This window comes from Bactrocera latifrons, unplaced genomic scaffold (genome assembly GCF_001853355.1).
Source record: "Bactrocera latifrons isolate USDA-ARS-PBARC rearing strain unplaced genomic scaffold, ASM185335v1 scaffold_98, whole genome shotgun sequence".
Taxonomy (NCBI): Eukaryota; Metazoa; Arthropoda; class Insecta; order Diptera; family Tephritidae; genus Bactrocera; species Bactrocera latifrons.
Window position 1 is genome coordinate 832692 of NW_017537689.1, and position 23260 is coordinate 855951.

Consider the following 23260-nt stretch of genomic DNA (forward strand, 5'->3'; position numbering starts at 1 on the left):
TCTTCAGCTTCGTGGCTTTCACGTTAGATGTCACTCAAAATCTCCATTTGTTTTATAGCTGGTATTTTTACTATTTAACAGCATTTGCTGTTGTCTTTTAGTTATAAATCTGTTTCGTTATCCGAACGCTATAATTTTATATATAATATGTTATTTTCGCTGTTTGTTAGTATTTGATGGATAATTTATAATAAATTCTATCGGATGAACTGAGCTTTATATACTATACATATGCATTTCTGCGACAATTTTATATAAAATATAATGTTTTTTGTGAAAACATATTAAGAAGACGTTGATTACTTTTCATAATAGAAATGTTATTTTATAGTAAATTAAAACAAACGGGTAGCAACTCTGCTTAAAAATGAATACCGAAAAATTTATTTAAAATCGTTATAGTGTGGCCACTATACTGTTATATTTATTTTTTTCATACATTTAATTTAACTAAAAAATATCTTTTTAAAAATCCTTTATAGATACAGTTTTCCTTAATCTTTTACTCTATCAATTCTTCTTATTTATATATGTCATACATCTGGCAACTCCTTTCTCGCATAATTTAATAAAATTAAATTGTAAGCTTTGTTTTAACTCTGATAAATTCTATCGAATAAAAATTAAATTCTTGAAGAAGTTGTTACCCTTCACAAAATTGTTTCCTATAGATCAATTTTATCAAATCGGCTCATTTTGATGCCCTTGGGACCACATTTATTTCTTTAATGTTAACGAATAAAGAAAATATGAACGGTGCGCAAACCTTTTATTAAATACTGTCAAATATTTGAAAACGTTTTATACAATTGTTTATAACCATATTTTGATAATATATATGTATGTATGTATGGTTCAATTTTATGGAATATAATTTTTAAAGAGATGGTAACCCTGTTGAAAAACATTACCTATAGAGCAATTCAATAAAACTAGTTAAATTTGATTCTTATAGCGTAATCTTTTATAGGTTTAAGGATTTAGTTTAGTAAAAAATAATAGCAAGGTGGCAACACTGCTTAGAACTATTTTCAATTGCAAGCTTTTAAAGCATATTAAGTTTAAATTCATATTTAAAAAAGCCCCTTATAACTTTATCAATTTTATTTAATGAAAACTTTCAAGCAGGCGGTAACCCTTCTCAAAAAAACTCAGTTTGATACCCATAGCGTAGTTTTCCTTTAACTTTAAAAAAATAAATAGGCGGCAACTTTCTTCTGAAATAATTTTTTAATGCTTACCTTTATATAATATTAATACACATATTGTATAAATTAGTTTGTTAAAATAATTTTTTTCGAATAAAAGCTTTTATCAATTGGAAACCCTCTCACAAATATTACGTATAGAATAAATCGATTAAGCAAGTTAATTTTGATGGCAATAGCGCATTACATCTAAATTACTTTTATTTAAACAATTTAATTTAATAAAAAAACAACCGTCAGCCATTCTTTGCAATCTTTTCATTTGAAAACTTTATAAAATACAAATACCCATATTACAATTAAATATCACCAAAAAGTATATTTCATTTTTTCAAGCATTCGTTAAATAACTTTAATTAATTTCTAATACTCCTGGGTTAAAAGTTAGTTTTTTTTTTTTTATTCAAACTGTGTCAATTTTGTTCAATAATTTTGGTATTCCATGCACATATGTACCTATTACACAAACGTTGATATACTCAAGCAAATATTAAAAAATCTGAAACTCCCTGTCAAATTTCCAGTCAATTCAACAATATAACTGCGAATTAGAAAATTTTCGCAACTCATTTAAACTTCGGCAACGAGCGGCCATTTAGCATAAACACATATGTACATATGTAAGTATGTGTGTTTGATTGCACGTATCTGCATATAAATGCCCCATCAGACATTAAACATTTTGTAAAAAAATGCTTAAATAGTTCTTATATTAATTATTATGCGATAAAAATTGTACAATGCAAAATAAACTTACCACAAACCACTTCCATTCGTTCGGCTGTGCTCGCCATTGGAAATTAAGCTGCGCACGACATTGCACACACACACTTACTCACACATACACTACACACTTCTTCTTTTGCTTAATAAACACAAGAAAAACATAGCCCGCACTGATTTTTCATTTAACGTCAATAGAACCCAAGCTCAACTTTTGAGTTTTCTATAAAACACTTCACTTTCACTTATATATATTATGCAATTAACATTTTTAATTCACAGAAGCACTAAGCGCAAAACTTTCAATCGCGACGGGAAGGAAACCGGTGCAAAACTGACAAATAGCGGCGGAATGTGCGCGTCCACAGGGTTGCATTTTTGCAAGAGAAATTTTACAAATTTTAAAAATCTGGAAACATAATAATTTTAAAATTTGTTTAAAAATTATTACTGATAATATTAGTTACTATTGTAATTGGAGAAATTTGTTAAGAAAACGATGTGAATTATGTTATTTTGCTTAATTTATTTTATTAAAATGTAAAAAACATGCAGGTTTCTTCAGCTTCGTGGCTTTCACGTTAGATGTCACTCAAAATTTTCATGGCTTCTACAATTGTTTCATTTGTTTTATAGCGAGTATTGAAGTTTTTCTAAATTAAAGTGAAAAAATATACCCTTTAAACTGTCGGCTGTACAAAAATATTTTTTTTTGTTAAATTAAGTTTAATTTACTAATTATATAGTCCTACATGTCAGTTGTTTTTTTCAGGAAATCAATATAACAACATTATATCAAAATTACTGTTTGACCACCCTGTTCTAACTTATATTAGCCCGATAAACATAACTGTACACTGTTCTTAAAATATTTTATTATTATTATTTTACAAATAATATTTGCTTACGATAGTTTAATAAGTAATTATATTTTGCACAATTGTTGTATTTATTTAGAACTTTCAGCTGGCAATGCCTCAACTGTATTTGACATTTTGTCGGCTTGTCATATAGGAAATTTCTTGGGCGTTTTGCCACGACCACGTATATAAAGTTGTTTAAATGAAAAGTTTTGCTGTTTTTAACAATAATATTGAAATAAAGTAACTGTAAGTGCATACCCCTAATGCTATTTCATACAATAGTGCATAAAGTGTAAAACCATTTTGTGTTTTTATAGCAAAACTGTTGTGCAAATAAATTTCTTTCTGCTATAGACGCTGCCAACAACCGGCTTTTTTGTGGCGAGTTTTTATTTTTCGGATTTTGCGTGGGAGTTGCTTGCTAGTTTGGGATCGAAGAAAATAGCCGATTTTCGTGCTATTGAATTGTGCCGACATGACCTTGGACGCAGCTACCGCGACTGCTAGCCGGTCGAGGATAACGTTGACCTGGGAAAAGCAAGAACATCTCATAAAATTAGCTATATTAATTATAGCGGCTGTGCTCTGTAAGTACTTATGAAAATCATAAAGTTAATATCAACTTCATTTATTCCTCGGTGTCCATATATAGCTTACAATTTAAACAATCATATCTTTTTCGTTCGCTTTCTTAACAAAACATGAATTCTCCGGCTAAAAAACGCACTCAACTCATATTAGCTGTCAAATGTAATTCTCACTCAAAATATTTTTTCACTCATTTGCTCACTCGTTGATGTTTTGCCCAGCTTGTCGTTCATTTGAAATTGTTCTTTCTAGCATTTGCCACGCGTTTATTTTCGGTGCTTCGTTTTGAAAGTGTTATCCATGAATTTGATCCGTACTTCAATTACCGCACGACGCGGTTCCTTGCCGAGCAAGGTTTCTACCGGTTTCATAATTGGTTTGATGATCGAGCATGGTATCCACTAGGACGTATTATTGGCGGTACCATCTATCCAGGGTTGATGGTAACTGCCGCAGCTCTTTACAGACTTATGTGGTTGCTGAATATTACTATTGAGATTAGGAATGTGTGTGTCTTTTTGGCACCATTCTTCTCCTCACTAACTACGTTGGTTACATATGCGCTGACAAAGGAGATTCACGTAAGTACATGGTGTTCAGTATGTAGTTATAGGTTATGTGAACACGTGGTTGTAAGTATTCAACAATATTATATACAAATATTTTTCTTTACCTTTTGCAGAGTACTGGCGCCGGTTTGGTTGCAGCTGCTCTCATTTCTATTGTACCCGGCTACATATCGCGTTCGGTTGCAGGCTCCTATGACAATGAGGGCATTGCTATCTTCTGTATGCTGCTCACATACTATTTGTGGATTAAGGCAGTGAAAAGTGGCGCCATTTTCTGGGCGACCATGTCGGCACTGGCCTACTTTTACATGGTTTCCTCATGGGGTGGTTATGTGTTCCTCATCAATTTAATACCACTGCATGTTTTGGCATTAATGATCACAGGCCGCTTTTCGCATCGAATTTATGTGGCGTATAGCACATTGTATTGCATTGGTACCATACTCTCGATGCAGATTTCATTTGTCGGTTTTCAACCAATACAAAGCTCGGAACACATGCTGGTAAGCTCGAAGAAATATTACAAATAATTTTTATTTTATTATTGTTTGTAATGTCAATGATGATTACTGTGATTTCTTGATAGGAAGAGTATGAAACACACATGAGTACTAAACACTAAGCTGAAAAATTATAATGTTTAAAAATATATATATTTTTTTTTTATATTTTCAATACTTAATAGTAATTTGTAAATTTTTTTTCTCTTACAGGCGCTTGGCACCTTCGGTTTATGTCAAATACACGCATTTGTGGATTATCTACGCGCTCGTTTGTCCAAAGAAAATTTCGAAATTCTTTTCAAAGCCTTAGTCTCTGGAATACTGACTACAGTGCTCGTGATAGGTACTGTGCTGACGATTACTGGCAAAGTCTCGCCCTGGACGGGACGTTTTTATTCTCTGCTTGATCCTTCGTACGCGAAGAATCACATTCCCATCATCGCATCTGTGTCGGAGCATCAACCTACATCGTGGTCGTCGTTCTACTTTGATTTGCAGGTAGGTTCTCGTTGATTTAATGTTTAATACTATTTCTTTTAACTGATGACAGTTTGTTGTATGAGTGCGCTTTAATGTCCGTAAATATGCGGCGGTGAATTTTCATTCATTTGCTGCTATTTATCACAAACTGATTACTTCACACTTTGATCGCTGACTTCCAATGACAACTGGAAAGTGAAACTACTGTTATAAATTTAAATCCATACTTTTCTTATTGCAGATTTTGGTATTCCTATTCCCAGCTGGCTTGTACTTCTGCTTCTCGAAATTAACCGACTCGAATATCTTCATCATCCTTTATGGTGTAACCAGTATTTATTTTGCGGTAAATATTATTTATTTTTTTAAGCAAAATTAGTTTTATAAATGTATTTATTTCCACAGGGTGTAATGGTGCGTTTAATGCTCGTGCTAGCGCCGGTTATGTGTGTCTTATCTGGCATTGCCACATCGCATCTGCTCTCCAAGTATATAAAATGTATAGATGCCGGCCCGTCGAAACCCGTAGAAAGTAAGCGTCAGTACAAGAAACTTGAACAACAGAGTAGCGGTGTGAAAAGTGAAGTTGCCATTGGTTTTGTCGGCATTATTACGTTCATGCTTATTGTTTACACCTTCCATTGTACTTGGGTGACATCGGAAGCATATTCGTCGCCAAGCATTGTGCTTAGTGCGCGCTCACATGACGGTGGACGCATCATATTCGATGATTTTCGAGAGGCATACTATTGGCTTCAAATGAATACACCAGAGGTGAGCACGATTGCACAATATGTTTTAAGTTGTACAGTTAATTTCACATGATGAATACTTCAAATTCTTGATAGGAAGAGTATGAAACGCACATGAGTACTATAAAACTAGCTGACAGCAAAACTTTTTGTTTTAAAATATTTTCTTATTTTTTGCAACTAAACTTTATTTGCTCTTCTATTTTAGGATGCGCGCATCATGTCTTGGTGGGATTATGGCTACCAGATAACTGCTATGGCTAACCGCACTATATTGGTGGACAATAACACTTGGAATAATACGCATATATCACGTGTTGGACAAGCGATGGCCTCATCTGAGGAGAAAGCTTATGAAATCATGCGTGAATTGGACGTTGATTACGTGCTTGTAATCTTTGGCGGTTTAACCGGCTATTCTTCTGATGATATTAATAAATTCTTATGGATGGTACGCATTGGTGGCAGCACAGATCGTGGCGCACACATTAAGGAGCGCGACTATTATGCACCCAGCGGCGAGTTCCGCGTGGACAAAGAAGGTTCACCGACGCTACTAAATTGTCTCATGTACAAAATGTGCTACTATCGCTTTGGTCAAGTGTACACAGAGGGTGGTAAACCGCCGGGTTATGATCGCGTACGTTCTGCCGAAATTGGTAATAAAGACTTTGAGCTGGATGTTTTGGAAGAGGCCTACACAACCGAGCATTGGTTGGTGCGCATTTACAAAGTGAAGGATTTACGAAATCGCGGCGTTTAAAAGCAGCATCTGCTTATGCTAGATGCTAACAAACAGCAGTAAACTACCAGTGCAGTACATTTGAAAGTATTGAGAAACTAGAAATAAAGGATCTTGAGTTTTGCGAATGTGTAACTGTTTTGAAATTGAAGTTACTAAAAGCGGTGCTTTTTATAATTTGTTAAAAAATAGTTTTTTCTTGTTCATTTTTGGTTGCCGAAAATGTATTGCTTTCTTTAGACAATTGAAATTGTTAAGTAAAAAATTGATACTCTCAAAAAGCAGTGTCGTCGAATAATTTAAATATCATGTGCACTAAACATTACTATGTAATAATTCTTATTGCCTTTAGTTGAAAAATAAATTGGATTTCATAAACGATATAATAAATTGCAATAAGTACAATATCACCCGGCTCTCTATGTATATTTAAGTTTATTTCTTTTATAACCTTATGCATTTAAAAAAACGCTATATAAACAAACAAACAAAAAAAAATACTTAAAATAAATTGCGCGAAAAAGGGCTCATAAACGGCAATATCTTTGAAATGATGGCTGAAATAAAAATTAAATTTTTTAAGACAAATTGAAAAAAATCACTTGTATTTATTTTTTTGCTGGCAGTTGTTTCAAATGTAAATAATTTTGCACTTTCTAGCCAAATGGCGGAGTTGTCACAAATGTACATATGTATGCACATTTAGCTGCAAAATATTTAATTTTGACATTTGTTCAAATATTTGCTACTTTTTTGCACTTTAAGAATGCAACGCTTTTATTGTTGCTACTTTCCCGTACACATCTGTAAATTTCCATGCATCCGCCGTTATACAAATGTCAAACGTCAACTTCCTTCTTTTCGTGGAAATGAATAAAATATCAACTGGTGGACTGCAGTGAATTTTAGAATTCTGAAATTCTTATTAAATAAGACTGATATTAAAGTTTTTTCTACAAAAGTGAAGAGCAGAACTTGCATTCGGTTGAAATTGAGTGAAAGTGTAGCGCGGGCTATGTTTTTTAAGAGCAAACTGTGCAAGAGAAAAAATTGTGTGAAGGAAGTGCCAGCGTCATTGGAAAGTTCAGTGAATCAAATGAGAAATTTTTAAATATGTGCAATTATTTTGAATAAGTGAAGTGATTTCTTTGGAAATGCAAATTAGAAGTTGCATTTTATGAAAATACAGTGAGAAATTAAAAATTCCTCTGCTAATTAAATGTTAAATAGGAAATTAAAAATATGCTAGGCAGCTGTGTGGGAAGGTGCAGTGAGTGAAATAATATTACTTAACGAAATCACAAAATATAATATTAAATATTATAAAATATGAAAAGTTTTGTTTATAAAAGCAAGGTAAAAGTTCTATGTTAATGAAACGAAATGAAAAAGTAGTTGGGGCTAGTGAATAAAGAGCTAAATAAGCAATTGGAAATAAGCAAGGCAGCTATGATGGAAGTTGCAGTGAATGGAATAATATTAGTGAAGGCAATCAAATATTTTTCCTATTAAATATTGCAAATTATAAGTGATTTAAAACATAAAGTGAGTATTTTATGGAAATAAAGTGAAAAATAAGAGCTGATTTCATTTATGTGCTAAATATGTAAATGAAGAAATATGTGCACACAAGTGAGGGCCTTGAGAAGCGCAGTGATTCGAATAAATTGTTTATATTTTAGCAAAGGTGAAGCTTTTTGCTTGTAAATGCATAGTGCAAGACTATTGTATTGCAATTAATGTAAAATCAAAAGCGATTTAAGAAAGTAAGTGTTAAGTAAAAAAATATGTGAGTGAAAATCTTTTAAATATACCAATGGTGAAGTAGTTTTTTGTTTATTAATTTGAAGTTTATTTTATTAATTAAAGTTGTTTTAATGAAGTGAAGTGTATAAATTCAGCTTATCCTATCGGTGAAGTGCTTAAATTGCAAATGAAAAAAAGTGATAAATAAGTAAATATCAAAAAAAAAAAAAAAATGAAATTGTGTTTTATAAATGCATAGTAAAGGCTGCAATCTACTAAAATATAGTAAAGAAGTATTCAAATAAGTTAATGTGCGAAATGTTTTATTGATAAATTCCATATTGAAATTGGGAAGAAAGAAAAGAAAAATAAAATTAAAAAAGTGAAAATGTGTTTTGCAAATGCAAAGTAGAAGTTGCAATCTATTAAAATGCAGTGGAAAAGTATTCAATATATTTCCAAAGGTGAAGTGTTTTGTTGATAAATCAAATGCTGAAATTGCATTCTTTGAAAAAATAAGGTGTTATACACGCTGTGATATGTGCTAAATGTGCAAGTGAGAATAATTGCAGGCAACTAATATTTGCAAATTTAATTTTTGAACAAGCATCATAAAGAAATGTGTAAAGCTGATCACCAACCACTCACCAATAATCCAGAGGAGATCCAAGGCGTCCAAGTTAGTACTTTTATTTTTAATAACTCTTCATATATGAAGGAAGGTTAATAAAATAATTTTGTATATTAAATTTTATTTTATTAAAAACTTTTCAAACTGAATACAAAGTACTGAATAATTAATGCGTTACAGTATCGTTGTGTTATCTTAAATCTAAGTATCTTACAAATTAGATCGTGAATTTTTTAGAGATTTCTAATTCATTACAAGTGATGCTTGCGTAGTCTCTTAGTCATGGATTTGTAAATGTAAACTTTTCAAAACAATTGTATTGTCGCGCACGATTTTACAACAAAAGTTAGTTAGGTCACATCACTAACGGAATTGATAAAAGCTTCTTTAAAAGTTCGGTTGCATGTCAAAGGATACTATTGAGCATTGGTGCCATTAGTTTGTGGGGCACCACTTGCAACGAAGGCAAGCACATCCAATTTCGTGGCAATTCCCTTAACGACTTCTTTCTCGTCTACACAAGAAAATGTTAAAATTAGTTATTGAAATTAAAATTTGTTTAAATGCCTGTCAAACTCACTTTCCGTATCCACGATTAACACACAAGGATCCAGTTCCAAAATGCGCGCCAATTTACCCAGAATAGCATTGGAAGGCAAACGTATAATACGTTTGTTGACTGCCTTGACCACAGGTTCATCCGTTTTACGATTCATGCTTACGATTTGATTGATCAGCGTTTCTTGCAGTACAGCGCCCAAAAGTGTGCTAAGCGAGACAAAAGAAAACAAAAATTATAACGGGTTTATACAGGTTTTAGCCTGTGACACACACTCACCCATCATCGGCGTCTGTGAGCGCCACTTGTGTCACATTGTGTTCTTTGAGTGTCTCGATCGCCTTGGCAAAGCTCACATCTGATTTGAGCACCAACGGCGCTTTTAAGTTCAACGCACTCACCGGTGTATCCCACCACCAGTGGTTGTGTTCGTTTATTACTGGCTTAAAGTCACGTGCTTCCATCCAGTTATCCGAAACGAATTTCGTCATGTAATTTCTTATGCCATCGGGCAAAATGATCACACAACGTTGACCCTCTTTCAGGTCTTTGGCCACTTTTAGTGCTGCACACATAGCAGCGCCACTTGAGCCACCGCTTAGCAATGCTTCTTCGGCATTCAAACGTTTCGCTATGAGGAAGCTTTGTTTGTCATCGACTTTAACCCATGAATCTATTACGTTGTAATCATTTACCGTGGGCGTGAAATCATAACCTATGCCCTCCACCTCATAAAATTGTACGTCTGACTTATTTAGCACTTCCGGGCGTGCCAATGCCGAACCGTATGGGTCCACAGCAATTACTTTACAGTTCGGTAATTCTTCCTTGATTTTGCGGCCAATGCCGGAGACTGTGCCGCAAGTGCCAGCACAAACTACCACCATATCGACTTTATTGTCTGTCTGCCATAGGATTTCGGCCGCAGTGCCATCGTAATGGGCCAGTGGATTTCCCGAATTGCGATACTGATCCAAGACTACGGCGTTTGGTAGTTCCTTTTGCAAACGCTGTGCTACACAAATCAAACCTTCAGGGCTGTCGTAGGGCGCTTCGGTGGGTGTGCGTATAATTTTGGCACCCAAGGCGCGTAGCGCCGATACCTTTTCATTGGACATCTTCTCAGGCATTACGATTATGCACTTGTAGCCTTTAACAGCAGACGCCATGGCAATACCGATACCGGTGTTACCAGAGGTGGGCTCGATTATCGTACAGCCCGGTTTGAGCAGACCCTTCTCCTCGGCATCTTGTACCATGCGATAACCAATGCGATCCTTTACGGAACCACCGGGATTGAGAAACTCACATTTTGCATCTGATTAGGAGATTTTATATTAATCTGTACCGTTAGGTGCATAAATAGACTGCGCAACTTACACATCTCACACTTTATTCCTTCAGTTTGGGGTATATGATTCAACTTGACTAAGGGTGTGCAGCCAATAACCTCCAATATATCGGGTGTAAGCTTTTGACGGTGAGCTCTGTAAAATATTGTAAATATGTAAAGCATTGCATATTATGTAGGGTGAAAGTTGACTTACATGGGACGTTTAATGTGTGGTGTCTTCTCTTTCGTGCCTAAATGCCATGTGCATTTTGAAGGCAGACCAGGATCGATGAAGTCCTTTGGGCGCTCATAGGGTTTGTTGGCAGGCATTATAAATTATCTAAAGGAAGGCAAGAGTAGTTGCGGATCTTAGTTGTTAGAAGCGAACTATTGAAAGTGAAGGGTGTAAAGGATTTAGAAAAAAGTCTACAAAATTTTAGCCGACTAAACTTAATCTTCAATCCTGAAACTTTAGCTACACCTGAACTTGATATTACATTCAGCTCTTCTAAAAAGATAATCTAAGCTAACCTTACCTGTAAATCCGAAAAATACGTGACAAATAGGCGGGCTATCGTCAAAACAGAACATAAAAAAGCCGGAAAAGAACAGAAAAAACAATACTTGATTTAAGAACAACCTTTACTGCTGTTATAGAGCATCGCAAAAATGATGTAATATAAAAATCCCCCTATGGTTCCCTTCAGCTTTAATTTCATTCTTTATTTTATTTATTTCTTATAAAAAAAATTTAATTAGAAATGCGCCATTTCTTTCATTTTTGTTTAATTATCATATGCTATAGCTTGGAGTGATCTTCCGGGGTTCACACGCTTCGAACTTCAAATTAAATAATATACACATATATGCTATATATATTTGTTTTTTAAATAAATGTGTACAAAACATGGCATCAAGACATTCGTTTCAACTCTTTATCAAAAAACGTGTATCAATACATATAACTGATAACGTATTACTTCTGTTACCCATTTAAACGTTGTGCGGAAACCCATGTACAGAAACCGAATTCTATCATACAAAAGAACTTATATATTCAGAATAGTTCTGAATGTTATGTTATCCTTATACAATGCCATATTTTTGAAATTATTATCTTCAGGCCTGAGGTTATTAGGTCACCGAGCCTAGCCCTAACTGTCAGTTTCCTGCTCATACTTGTTTACCCTCGAGATAGGCCGTAATATCCGCCTTCGCTGATTGTGCTTCAGCAACTGATGCACTTATCTCTCGGATCGAATTTTTCTATGATTGGATTGTCTTGGATGCCTGGCCACAGCAATATTGAAGAAAACTCTAAGGCTGGTGAGCTTGACAGGAAATAACTTAGCAGATTTGTGATTGAGTACTAAACATAACAGTCTAAGTATGATCCCTCCGCCAAGCCGAGGAACAGCTACAACCTATGTTGAGGCCTTCAGAATTTTTAGAAAATGTTCTTTTATTGTGCTCTATAGGGGCTATCTTAGAAAAAAATTGTAGGCCCAAAAATTGATACCGTCAAAAGAATGAAAAAATATAATCTGAACAAACTGTTGGATATATGACATATATGACGAAGATGGTACTCATGACTGTCATGTCACAGCGATGATACTAATTACGTACCAAATGATCAGGATGAGTTTCTGAAACAGAAAATGAGGGAGTATTGCAAATATATGCAGACAATGTTATACCGACATTACGAAATGCCACAAATTATCGAAAAACAACTCAAGTCTAGGGAACTAAACCATCCACTTTCTAAATATGACCAGCTGGACATATATTAGTTCCTGATTTTTCTTTTTTTCTTGTCATTAGACGCATTTTATACGATAATCTTGTCGGGATTAATATTAGAGGTACTGAGTATAAAACATTTATCCCAATCGAATTTCTTTCCAATCCCTTCTAAAACAATCGTCCAGCTGTCTTTTGTAATATTATTGATGCCGCTTGTTTTTCTGGTTTTTGGGTTCCCGCACAAGGGTTAAAAATTGTAATAACTGAAAGAATACTAAAAGTAGGAAATGCATAGATATGTAATTTAGAACATATTAACTGGGTTTTATAGTGATATGGAAAAGACAATAATGTCAATTTTATTTTATATCTATGTTTGTCTCGTCGAAAACAAATAAAAAACATTGTTGTTTGCTTTCGGTATTAATGCAATCAATCACAGAAACTAATTAGAGCTCCTGTCTGTATGAACTTGTACATACATGCAAGTATATATTGTAGTACACAAACGTTAGAGCGAGTTAATTTACAGGGCGGATCATTCTGAGCAACTTTGCTAAAAGACTATGGGTCTGAAACTGGTTTAGTGTGAGAGTTTTTTAAGGCGAAGTTTTTTATGGATTAAAAAATTTGTTAGTCAGTTTTTAAGATATTCCAGTGAAATTTAATATGTATTATTTTCATATTATATTGATCATTTGTTGGAATTTCTAGGATCGAACAACCATATCACATTTCATCTACACAACCGGTTATTCAGATTTTTTAAACTTCACCTTAAAAATCGTCAGCTCGTAATTTCTTAGGCAGAGATGTTCAGAATGATCCGTAGAACATTTCACGAGTACACGATTTTACAGAAAAAACTCTACCCGCTCTAATATTCATACAATGTAGGTATTTTCAAAAGAGTTGACATATACCTAGTTATGAAAGTTTCTGCTGATAGGAACCGATGCGGTCTAAACCTATTGCTTAGAAACTAATTCTGAATTTTAAATTCGCATTTCTCTTAACATTCGACGCTGAGAATATCTACTAAACTTCCAACATAATGAAGATAACACAAATGAAAATACAATCGTGCTCGAACTACTGATAAATTTATTGCAAAAATATTTTCGGTAAGTGATACCAAAACTTAGCGCATCCGTTGTGAGACACTTATTTTTCATATTTCCGATTTTGGGCAAGCGGAATTGATAACGTAAAAGTGTGATTGTTCGAAAGAAATTCAGAATAAGAAAAATATGTTTTTAATTTCTTATCATATTCATCTCCGTATCTCACTACAAACAAGTTTTGAAAATAGCAATTAGACTTATATAATATAGTTGTATAGGTGATATGACCTTACTTATCTCACAAAAAGTGCTGGTTTGGCCCCCAAGGTTTCTCCCGATTGGTTATAAAATACATTTTTATTATCTGCGATTATAAGCACCAGTACCTATATAAAATGTTAACATTATATAATTTATGCTTTTATAAATTTATACAAATAAGCTCAATCATGTTTAAACAATTTTAAAAGCTTCAAAATCTATTAAGGAATTACGTGAGATTTATTTAGATATATTAGCTATTTTTAACGTAGCCACAGTTCGTACGCCGGTTAGAAAGTGGTTTTCACACCTCAGTTCTAAAAGATATTTAAATTTCAATTAACAAAGTTAACCAATTATTTTCACACCTCAGTACATAAAATTTTTGAAGTGTTCCATTAACAATATTAGTCGTTACCAAAAATTGACGTTAATTGAGACTAAATTGCAAACATAAAAGCTTGTCGTTAATTAATGGACTCTTAGTATTTCAGCTCCAGTAATCTTGAGTTGTATTCGTTACACAGTTTTGAGTTTAAGAGATAAGGAAGGAAATATTAGGCAAAGTAAATACAATTCACCTAAGAAGACAACTTTCACAAAAACTTCACAGCAAGCTATTCTTAGAAAGTACAGCAGAAGTTATCGCCTTCAAAGATCACTTTATCAAGGTTTTCATAAATCGCAGATGAATATATGTATATAATATAAAAATTATACAGAAAATTAGTTTCATTTAAAACTAGTTTTAGAAAGCAAAATATAATAATACTATAAAATTAATGGAGTTTATTTGGATAACAAAATCTTTAAAAATGATAGTTGAAATATTTTAAAGTTTGTTTGAGATTGTCCTTTAAAGACTTAAGTTTAATTAACTACTAATAATTCTCGAAATATTTGATTATTTTTCGAATATTATCTTAATTGAATCAGTTATTTGTTAATTGACTCAATTAAGAAACCGTCTAATCGAACAGATCTTCTACACATCCATTTACAGAATTCATTCAAAATTTTAGAAATTTTGGAGCAGAGCTTTAATAATATTATATTTATTATCCTAATTGAGTAAATTTTTATAATTCATAAAATTTTTATAATTCACTCAATTAAGATACCGCCTACAACGTCTACTAGCCAATCGAACAAGCCATCTACCCATTCATTTATAAAATTAATTCAACATTTTTAAGCAACTTTGACACTCTAAGCAGAGCTTTAATAATTCTTATCAAAAGTTTCTATGGAAACCACACACATACAAATATTAAGCGTGATAAGTTTACCTGAGTAATTAATTCATTTCTAATGCTTATTTGTCACGTAATTATTGAAACATACACGTTCCAAATATAATGTGCTAATAGTTTCCAAATACCCCTTTGGAAAACTGAAACTCATAATTTCAATGTGAAGACTGTGAGATTTTTAAATTTTTTCTAAAATAGAAAACTGGAATTGATTAATTAATTTTTTTACTAAAATAAAAAACTAAACATGTTTGCTCTTTACATTGTCGTATTTCCTATTTTTGTACTTACTGAGTACATTGTATTTTTTGATAACTTTGTAACCTCAATTTAATAGCAATAATCTATGAAAAAGAGATATTTGTAAAAGGGTATATTCGTGTCTTACTAGACGTTAATTAAATTATATGAGTAATGGTAATTGTCTGGACTTCCGGCAAAATATTCATATAATGTAAAGTTTATCAAATTTTTATTCAATATTGTAACGAAAATACTTTTTCGACTACCCAATATATTAGAACTTGGCATGAAGGAATAAGGAATAAAGAAAATTATAGGTATGGAAAAATGGGTCATATAGAACTTAAATTACGGAAAAAATGAAGGGACAGTTATAGAAAAAACCGGTGTAGTATTGCCCACTCTAAATGAAATTTCCACGTCTTCTACCTCTGGTACCGCTATGGGTACTAGGGTTCAAATCAATGTACATTATCCAAGCAATTAGAGCAAATATATTGTGAATTCTAACGTTTTATTTTGCAATTTTCTAAACTGTATAAGAACTTTTAAACTAATTTGTTGTCCAAGTACTAATTATCCAATTAGCCAGTTGATCAATTATACGACAAATTGAAAACAATTAGGGCTAAGCTGCTAAAATTCACAAAATAAAAAAACTCGATTTAAGGGATACAGTGTTTTGCAACTTAGGTGACAGTTTGATTAAAAAAAAAATTCTTTAATTTCTCGTAAGGAATTTGCCAACTCAAAAAGTATGTCCTATGCTATTTTCCCTACTTTGGTTGATAATTTCATTTGAAGTACTTGATTAGAGATTTAATCTTGTATCAATACTTCTTTGGTTTTTTTTAATAGAAAACACTATCAACTAAGTGGCACGAAATTTTCAGGGGTTGCTCGTCATTCAACGTTTAAATGGTTTTCTATGCGACGCGAAAATTAATTTGATATTGTTGATAATGTTTTCTGGGCATGCTGATAACTGCAGAAAAATGTAGTGAAGGATTTTGTCAAATTCGCTTGGCAGCCAAAGTGTTAATAGATATGTATATTTCCGCAGTCACATATTTTTTCTTCTGTTAACAATTTTTTTTCTAAATTTTATACATAGTTTTAAAATCGAATTCAAGTGTAGGTTCGATAAAGTTGATAACTTTTTTAGACAACACAGAAAAGTACTTAATGCCGAGGTATGGCCAAACCAAGTAATTGACCCATCATGATTGTGCAAAAATATGAGAAATTGAAGATTAAAAGAGAAAACTTTAGAAACAGATAGTAAAAAGATAGCGCACTGAATTTTTTTGTTATAAGACCGAGGACCTACGAACTCTTCAATGCAACCAAACATATCAACAGTTGTGAAAATTATATAGGTTTCTGTTATAGTTAAGGTCTGACTACAAAATATTTGAATTTGATTGTAGATTTTGTTCTGAACTTTGTAGTTCTGGTCTCGGTGTTTCCTTAGTAGTCTGATATTTTACTGAAACGTAATTAATCTGTGGCTACATAATTACATGTTTTCTCAACTTTTTGTTAACTTCATAACTTAGATTTTGGGAATCGCAATATACAATTCGGATCTAAGGGAATAAAAAAAAAGCTGAAACTGCACTTTAAAACTACTCAAAATCTGGTTAATCCGGTTTCAAGAATTATTCAAGACTAAGTTAAAAATTTTTTTATACACTTTTAAGTCAGAAGAAATGCCCTCATGAAGGGTATTGCCACAGTTTCTGTACAACCAAAACTAACGTTTTTTCTTGTTCATACATAATTTTGGCTAGAAAACTTGTGAGCACACATAATACTATTTTTTATCAATAAGTGAAGTTCAAAAATGAATACGTTGACATTTTAAGGTCCATTCCTCGGGAAATTAGTTGAAAGCTTGTGCTTTCGATAAATAGATTTTCCGGCAGTAAAATAATATATTATTTAATGAAAACAAGAAAAAACGTTAACTTCGGGTGCACCGAAGCTAAATACCCTTCACAGGTGCATTTCTGTTAGTAACTATATGCTCAGTTTGTGTGGAAGCTTAGTAATCCGTTCTGAACAATATTTTGGAGGTTACATTGTTGCTTCAGAAAATAATATATACCACATTTCGTAAATATATCTTGCCAAATGTGAAAGTTTTCCATACAAGCATTTGATGCCGATCGTTAAGTTTGTATGGCAGCTATATGTCATAGTGCTCCGATATAGGCCGTTCCGACAAATGAGCAGCTTCTTGAAGAGAAAATGACGTTTGTAAAATTTGAAAACGATATCTTGAAAACTGAGGGACTAGTTCGTATATATACATACAGACAGACGGACAGACAGAGAGACGAACATGGCTAAATCGACTCAGCTCGACATACTGATCATTCATATATATATACCTTATAGGGTCTCCAACGCTTTTTTCTGGGTGTTACAAACTTCGTGACAAACTTAAAATACCCTGTTCAGGGTATAAAAATACTTAAAATATACATTGATATCTATTTTATGTACATAATATTTTTTTTTTATGTTCACCTGATGACTCGCTCTTTAGGCACACGTATGAATTTCACTATCCACTTTAACACACGTGTTTGATTACATACAACATTATGCAAAAAACAATGAAATCTCTCATAAGCGGACACTACCAGAGTCAGCTGAAAAGCGTCTCTGTCCGGTTAGTGGAGATGTTCGCTTAATAGAGCGTCCGTTTAATAGAGTTTTCACTGTACATACACACTGTATTTTTTAATATATCTGCACAGAAAGTATCTATATTATATACATATATGTATGTAGCCACTATATTTATGTACATATGTTAGGTGCATAAGCACTCCACATTGAAATAGGTATACTCATACATAGTTCAATAAACCAGCCACGTTGTTTTGTTTTATATAGACAGCTTTTGGGGGGCCGAATTAGTTGCGAGGTCGACGAAAGAACTTGTCTGTGAAAACATATATAAATAATTTAACATTGTTCTGGAAATTAACTATTTTGCAGTAAAACTGATAATTTTCAACAAAAGTTGCCTTAATTTTTAATTTGCATGAAAACAAAAGAAATTTACATTTAAATTACAAATTAAGGATTTAAGACTTTTTTGCATGTTCTACTTCACATTCTCACATTTCTAAACAATTTTTGTTACAGTTTCCTCAACAATAGTTGATACAATTTCCATTTGAAGTGAAAATTACTAACATAGAAGTGGTTGTAAATAATTGCCGCCCGGTATGAGGCGCACTTTGCGGTCACATATCACTTACAAAGGCTTGAAGTTCACAAAATACAGAATTTCACTAAGTTCACAAACAAGAAAATTTTGATTAATTCTATTTTAAATAAAAAAACAGCGATTATTTATTATAGTTTACACTTTGTAGCAGCTATTGATATTTTTTTCACACTAACCTTTTACTAAAAAAAAATGCCGAGAAAAAAGCAAATTCACTCTGGAGGCTGACGTCCAAATCAGCGATCTCTTCAATAGCGACTGACAAATGTTCTTACGAACGAAGTGTACAAAATCTGTTTTGGCCTGTACAGAAATTTATAGGCAGGTACAAGTTGCTTGCTGTTGTTTCTCTAATGTGCTCGAAATTCTGTCGTGTTGGCTTGCTGAGCGAGTTAATACGATGCGTGACAATAGTGAGCTGGTTTCTTCACAGGCAACAGGAGCCAAACAGCAGTCGATACAGTGGAGAATATGCATGAACATTGGAGAGAGAAGTGTTGGTTTGGAGACTATGCGGGGTTTTCGCTTTTGAAAGCAAAAAGAAAAGCAAATATGTAGATGTGAGTATTTGTCAAACTGTTTTGTGTGAGCATAAAAGCACCAGTATAAGAGAGTATGCAATATGTTAGTGAACGACCCAGTAGGAAATTCAATACCAAAATAAATCTTTGGAAAATTCGAATATTCAATTTCAGTATTGAGTAATTTTTATGTTGAAGCATCGTTACTAAAGAGAAATTTTTTCTCTGGTTGCGAACTATTTTCTTCATATTGGCAACATGCAGAATTACTTAGTTAAAAGAATATCTRGTCTAGCAGAGACTGTACAGCACTACACATACAAACAAATCCGAGTATCTTACTTCATTTCATGAAAGATCAAAATTTTTTTTATTTTTAATGCAATCGGCATACATATATGCCTTTCCAATATATGTATATCTTGAATATTAACAAATATCTAATCTATCTGATCTGAGAAAAATTGTCCAAATCCAACCGTACCCGTATGCCACCCTTTTATGTCTAGGCGAATATTCGTTCCTTCGGTTGTAACAAATTTTACTAAATTTTGATCAGTCAGCTATGTTCTCAGGTTTGTTCTCAACAATTTTCTCCTTCAAAAAAAACAAGAAGGAAGCACCAACTCCTTTATTTTATTGACGTGTTGCGTTGATCATCAGTTGAAGTTGATGGCCATCCTGGACGTGATTCGTAATCAAAGTGATCTCGACCCATTTTGAATTATTTATACGAATCAAAGACCCTTGCTTGCGACAAACAATTATTGCTGAAAGCCTTGTCTGACTGAAACTTTTCAGCATCAGAAATTTGTTTATTATTATATTGCGCGATATAATTCTATATATAGTATATATATACATATATAATAATTCTGTTAACTTCCATATATATTTATTTATACACACCTCTCTCACAGAACTTATTACATGTGTTATTATTTTAAAATAAATCATTTACATTTTTTTTTAACCAAAAACTATTGTAATTTTTTTATTTAATATACTTACTGCAATAATTACTCTTGTTATGGGTCAGAAATTTTGCTCACGGCCTTTTCTCTCTAATTCGTCAAAATCAAGTGCTTATAGACAGTTTTTTTTTTTTGTTTCCACAAGATGTTGTTCTCGAGAGTGAAAATCATTGCTCAAAGTTCACAAGGCATTTCTACAAAGCGGCAATCACTACCTGGATGGCCATGTAGATTGTTGGATTGAAAGCAACTAAGTACGCCATTAAGCGACTGGGTTGTGGCATAACAACAACAGCATATACAATTGTGTGCACAATACGCGCAATGCCCACAATACGGAAGAGATTGATGGCCAGAGCAGGGGTTGGGTCGATCAGCACGTAGAGGAAACCAATCACGAAGAATGGCAAAAGGTTTTCCAGATCATTGAGATGTGCCCTGAATGTCGAAAAATAGTAAAGAGCGTTATGGTTTATGGTTCATTTACTTACCTGCGCACGCGTTCAATATCGGGATTATCGAATCCCACTTTAAAACCTTTTTTAACCAAATCCTCTGGATTGAGAAAGGTCTGTAAGTATATGAGTGTTGTGTTTTGTTAGAGTTAATGTTCTGATGCGTTTTTTCATTAATGTTATGAAGATATTTAAAGTCATATGTCTGCAGTAAACAAATTTTTCAATTGCAAAACTTGAACATCTTTTATATTATTATAATTCTCATTAATAGCCGAATTATAATTATTATAATAGGCGGCGACACCTCTTGAAACACAATCTACATTTTAGGCTTGAGTGTAATTGTTTTAACGTCCTCTTCCTCTTCGGTTTTTACGGTAGCTATATGTTATAGTTGTCCGATTTGAGAATATTGTTCGGAAATTCTACTGTCGCTTTGGGTAATATTCTATGCCAAATTTCAGGAAGATATCTTAATAAATAAAAACGTTTTCCATACAAGAACTTGATTCTGATCGTTCAGTTTGTATGACAGCTATATCTATGGTGGTTTGATACCGACGGTTCCAATAAACGAACAGCTTCTAAGGGGAAAAGAACGTGTGCAAAATTTCAGAACGATATCCCATAAACTGAGTTACTAGTTTGCGTATAAACGGTTAAACGGGAGAGTAGGACATTGACACGACGAGCCACGCTGTTCACCTGACCGAGCTATTTGACGGTGATGTCTTCACGATTTGACATAGTTTTTTGCCCAATGCAATGGTAGAATCTTCGAAAATAGAAATTTGCTGACCAAACTCAAGATAAAGATATTTTTATATCCTTTTTTGGTATGAGAAAATATTGGTTCGTTCACTAAGTAATTTCGTTTATTGACTGCAGTTCGTATTTACTATTATACATTTTTAAGGTGGAGATTTTATATTTTCACTTTTTAAGATAACACAAACTAAATTTCATTGAAATTGGAGTACTTTTATTTTTTCCATCTATTAGCGTACAGGGTGTCCCAGTTTGCACCATATTTTGAATTTTCACATGAAACGTCTAAGATTAGCTTGTCATGTGGGTTTCACAAGCTCTCGCGAAATTGTTCAGAAACATCAAAAAGTGATCCATTTTTGTTGTCACTAGCAAAAAGGATCGTTTTTTTAAGCTTTTTCCCGACTATTTTACGATCAATTCTGATGTATAATGTGATCAGCTGGATAAATTGAGTGATGAAATCAAACTGAAGAGGCCAGAATTGATCAACAGAAAATCGGTAATGTTTCGTCGTAATAAAGTGAGAACTTATTCAAATTTAATGACGCGCCAAAACCTTGTGCTGCTTGAATGGGATATGCTGCCATATCCACCATATTCTCTGGACTTTGCACTTTCGAACTATAACTAGTTCCGATCCCTGCAACATTTTTTGCATGGGACTAGTTTTATGCTTGTAAGAATGAATAATTTTAGAAGCGCTTTATCAATCTCTTGCCCGAAAAATGTCAAAAGGTATTGGAGCAAAATAGGAAATTGGTAAAATATACTTTGTTAATATAAATAAAGTGTGGTGGCAGCATTTCACAAGTGATAACTGCATTTAATTAATTTTGCTTATTTTTTAAAATGTAATTTAGTTTCTAATAAGGCACAATTAATATACCATTACAGCTAAGCACTTGCGTCTGGATTGTCTTAGGCAACCAATTTCCGTATATATAATATGTACATACGCGAATCTAAATCGGTTTTTTGTAACCTTAATTTAATGAAAGCAACCAAAGTCCGATAATAAAAACAACCAGCATGTAAAACATTAAATATACTATTTTATGGCTTAAGGAGTACAAATTCCTGTATACCATATACATATATAAGGTGTGTTTAAAATAAAAATTTGAATTTTTGTTACAAAAAATATTTAATTATTCGTCTACGCCAATGTTGTTGTCTACACAATTGTTCTCATTCGATATTGTGCACTGATGCCAGACCAGCATTCTTTGAATCGTCGAAACACTTTTTAAGCTCAATTTTTGGAATAGCCCTAAAGGATTTAGCTTCTTCAGTATTGTAACCATAAATCATCCTCCATATTAGGCAGACATGGCTCCTTTTAGCTTTTTCCTGTTTCAAAAATAACGATAACCTTAAAGAGACATTTCTTTACAAACTGACATAAAACTCACATTCGTCAGCTTGTAAACAACGGTCCTTGAAGGTTATGTCTATTTTTGAAAAAGGAGCCAAGAATTCACGAGCAAGCAGCGAAATGTGAGGGTTTAACAAACGAAATTTTCCATCAGCGCATTAAAAAAGTCAAATCTTAGCGTCTGCCCTCTTTATTTTTTGAACGCACCTCTTCCGAACACAGTACATTTCATTAGCACAGTGCATTTCATTTGGTTGTCTGTCTAAAGATTTACGTCGATATCTCTTATGTATGTATATAATTTATTTAATATTTCCACTGATTTACCCGTGTTTTGAAGCGGAGCCTACCCGTCCGCAGTGACATGAACAAAAGTTTCAAAACCAAAACTGCCGACCAGAAGACATAGGCACTGAATACTTCATTATCAAACGATATCAAATCTTTTGCCGCCATTTTACTTTAAATAAACTACTTTAATTTTCTTAATTTTTACTATCGGTAAAATTTACTGATCTACCGCGTTAGTCAACTGACCAACTAATTGTAGTAAGTTGACTCTGAAAAATTGGTCGTTGACTAGCTGAATCTCCATTGAGCTTTTGAAGTCATATTTATATAAGTATAAAATTATAATATACATAATA

At 33.1% G+C, this 23260-nt stretch overlaps 4 protein-coding genes across 5 annotated transcripts in view; 2 read left to right on the top strand and 2 right to left on the bottom strand.

Annotated features, from left to right (window-relative positions):
• The first annotated feature begins 2929 nt into the window (after nt 1-2929).
• LOC108977938 (dolichyl-diphosphooligosaccharide--protein glycosyltransferase subunit STT3A) lies at nt 2930-7026 on the top strand. 2 transcript variants are annotated; one of them, XM_018947929.1, is made up of 8 exons: nt 2930-3040; nt 3112-3381; nt 3635-3963; nt 4065-4454; nt 4665-4952; nt 5176-5280; nt 5340-5708; nt 5895-7026. In XM_018947929.1, exons 2-8 carry the CDS (start codon nt 3270-3272, stop codon nt 6447-6449), a joined length of 2148 nt encoding a protein of 715 aa, XP_018803474.1. In that variant the 5' UTR covers nt 2930-3040; nt 3112-3269; the 3' UTR covers nt 6450-7026. The 2 variants fall into 2 exon arrangements, with proteins under 2 accessions (XP_018803474.1, XP_018803475.1); XM_018947930.1 differs by having other exon boundaries at nt 3149-3381.
• A 1276-nt stretch (nt 7027-8302) lies between these two features.
• Nucleotides 8303-23260, top strand: part of LOC108977940 (uncharacterized protein DDB_G0283357-like) — a gene marked incomplete in the record, with an annotated part of 155081 nt that continues 140123 nt past the window's right edge. Inside the window, 1 exon segment of the mRNA XM_018947934.1 lies at nt 8303-8853.
• On the bottom strand, nt 9144-18803 carry LOC108977941 (cystathionine beta-synthase). Its single transcript, XM_018947935.1, has 6 exons — nt 18691-18803; nt 10912-11037; nt 10745-10851; nt 9644-10682; nt 9386-9573; nt 9144-9319 (listed from the first exon to the last, which is right to left on the bottom strand). Exons 2-6 carry the CDS (start codon nt 11025-11027, stop codon nt 9222-9224), a joined length of 1548 nt encoding a protein of 515 aa, XP_018803480.1. The 5' UTR covers nt 11028-11037; nt 18691-18803; the 3' UTR covers nt 9144-9221.
• Nucleotides 19909-23177, bottom strand: LOC108977944 (microsomal glutathione S-transferase 1-like). Its single transcript, XM_018947939.1, has 3 exons — nt 22941-23177; nt 20501-20580; nt 19909-20447 (listed from the first exon to the last, which is right to left on the bottom strand). Exons 1-3 carry the CDS (start codon nt 23067-23069, stop codon nt 20204-20206), a joined length of 453 nt encoding a protein of 150 aa, XP_018803484.1. The 5' UTR covers nt 23070-23177; the 3' UTR covers nt 19909-20203.

Coding starts and splice junctions, on each gene's coding strand:
- LOC108977938 (XM_018947929.1), top strand. CDS start 3,270: ATGACCTTGGACGCAGCTACCGCGACTGCTAGCCGGTCGAGGATAACG. Junction 4,455..4,664: donor AAAGCTCGGAACACATGCTG/GTAAGCTCGAAG, acceptor TTTCTCTTACAG/GCGCTTGGCACCTTCGGTTT. Junction 4,953..5,175: donor CGTTCTACTTTGATTTGCAG/GTAGGTTCTCGT, acceptor TTCTTATTGCAG/ATTTTGGTATTCCTATTCCC.
- LOC108977941 (XM_018947935.1), bottom strand. CDS start 11,027: ATGCCTGCCAACAAACCCTATGAGCGCCCAAAGGACTTCATCGATCCT. Junction 10,852..10,911: donor CCACACATTAAACGTCCCAT/GTAAGTCAACTT, acceptor AATATTTTACAG/AGCTCACCGTCAAAAGCTTA. Junction 10,683..10,744: donor AGGAATAAAGTGTGAGATGT/GTAAGTTGCGCA, acceptor TCTCCTAATCAG/ATGCAAAATGTGAGTTTCTC.
- LOC108977944 (XM_018947939.1), bottom strand. CDS start 23,069: ATGGCGGCAAAAGATTTGATATCGTTTGATAATGAAGTATTCAGTGCC. Junction 20,581..22,940: donor GGCTCCGCTTCAAAACACGG/GTAAATCAGTGG, acceptor ATATACTTACAG/ACCTTTCTCAATCCAGAGGA. Junction 20,448..20,500: donor GATATTGAACGCGTGCGCAG/GTAAGTAAATGA, acceptor TTCGACATTCAG/GGCACATCTCAATGATCTGG.